The sequence below is a fragment of the Salminus brasiliensis genome, chromosome 2 (genome assembly GCF_030463535.1).
Source record: "Salminus brasiliensis chromosome 2, fSalBra1.hap2, whole genome shotgun sequence".
NCBI lineage: Eukaryota > Metazoa > Chordata > Actinopteri > Characiformes > Bryconidae > Salminus > Salminus brasiliensis.
In genome coordinates this window covers 1,906,861-1,908,568 of record NC_132879.1, presented here as the reverse complement: position 1 = coordinate 1,908,568, position 1,708 = coordinate 1,906,861, and the positions used below count along the sequence as shown (strand labels likewise).

The 1,708-nt window shown below is 41.5% G+C and overlaps 1 protein-coding gene across 1 annotated transcript in view; it reads left to right on the top strand.

The window, feature by feature from the left end:
• orc5 (origin recognition complex, subunit 5) overlaps positions 1-1,054 on the top strand; it is a 10,642-nt gene extending 9,588 nt beyond the window's left edge. The window contains exons 14-15 of the mRNA XM_072674113.1: positions 73-185; positions 622-1,054. Of these exons, the coding sequence (XP_072530214.1) occupies positions 73-185; positions 622-667 (159 nt within the window). The 3' untranslated portion in view covers positions 668-1,054. The remainder of the gene's footprint in view (positions 1-72; positions 186-621) is intronic.
• Positions 1,055-1,708: the final 654 nt, after the last annotated feature.

Sequence of the window (1,708 nt, the reverse complement as noted above, 5' to 3'; positions counted from 1 at the left end):
GCATGGCTCTAAATCATCTTAGCCACCTCATTGCATTCAGAACAGCACTGTGTGTGTTCTCCTGTGCTGCAGATTTCCTCTCTGGTCACGCTGCAGCTCCTCTCTCAGGTTGGACATGATGACCAGTTGGACTCTCCCAAGTACAAGTGTGCCGTCTCTTTCGACTTCATTCTCGCAATTTCCAGGTAAATACAGTACTCAAAGACTACGGTTTTGCAAAGTTCAATGCTTTTCTTACATTTAATATTACAGTCTGTCAGAATGAGCGTGTGGATCATATGAACATTATAGAGCATTATAGAGCGCCCCCTACTCTTCCTGTAGTGTATTACAGTCTGTCAGAATGAGCGTGTGGATCATATGAACATTATAGAGCATTATAGAGCGCCCCCTACTCTTCCTGTAGTGTATTACAGTCTGTCAGAATGAGCGTGTGGATCATATGAACATTATAGAGCATTATAGAGCGCCCCCTACTCTTCCTGTAGTGTATTACAGTCTGTCAGAGTGAGCGTGTGGATCATATACGCTTTATAGAGCATTATAGAGCGCCCCCTAAAACTTTGTGTTTGTAGTGAATATCATTTTAACAGTGACTTTTTCCATTATTCCTCTTTGTAGAACCGTGAGCTTCGATATTGTGAGGTATCTGTACGACTTCCTGTGAAGAAACTGGCCTCTCATTGGACAGTGCTTTTGGAACTGATGGACAGCCAGATCAGCAAGTTGAGTGGACAAAAGACTATAGGCTTTGTGATCTCATTGGCTGATTCAGGAGATATGGGCTGGAGCTTCTATTTCAGGTGTCGGGGGGGAGGTGTCCTCTCCCCTGCCTACAAAAATCTACCTGATTAGGATGATTTAAGGCCGGACAGAGGCCTAAATTCATGATGGGTGAGGCGTCGTTAAATGACGGATATCTTTTTGTATTTCATTGATTGACACCTGATGTTTTGCCCCGGTAGTATTTGTTTGTAGTAGCGGACTTTTCACTGCAGTGTCATTAATTACATTTTATAAAAATGAATAAATAAATACATTTAGCATTTTCTAACATTTTGCGCTGGAGTGTCTGATTAACATGCATTCTTTATGATCTTCATTCACATGTTAATGGAGTTATGAAAGGACCACACCCAAACTCCTCTTCTCCATTATTACACACACTATAAAACGCTCCTTATCCCTCATCTTCTCACCCATGCTTGGTCTTTGCTCAGCAGGGAGGGAATCTGGCTTTAAGCTTCGTCAGCAGAAGCCATCCAGATCTCCAGCCATCTCGAACTCCCTTCCCTTATCTCAGCTCTCTGTGATATATATATATATATATATATATATATATATATATATATATATATATATATATATATAGCTAATTAATGCATTCAGCTTCTTTAAGTAACAGACACAGATGTGCAAATGCACGAACACACAGCTTGTGCTAGAGGGGTATAAAGCCGTGGAGGAACTGTATTTTCTCTGGAATGATGATGGTGGAGCTCCATCCAGTACTTTTGGATGGGCTAAGTTGGGGAGTTGGGGATGATGAGGTGGGGTGGTGATCATAATCATCCAACATCCTGACCTCACTAACGCTCTTGTCGCTGAATGCAATTAAAACCTCACTCTAAAGGCCTGTGACTTACAGGGGCCCTACAAATATATCAATTAAGCATTTGGGCAAAACCAAATGCTCATTGTTGAATTG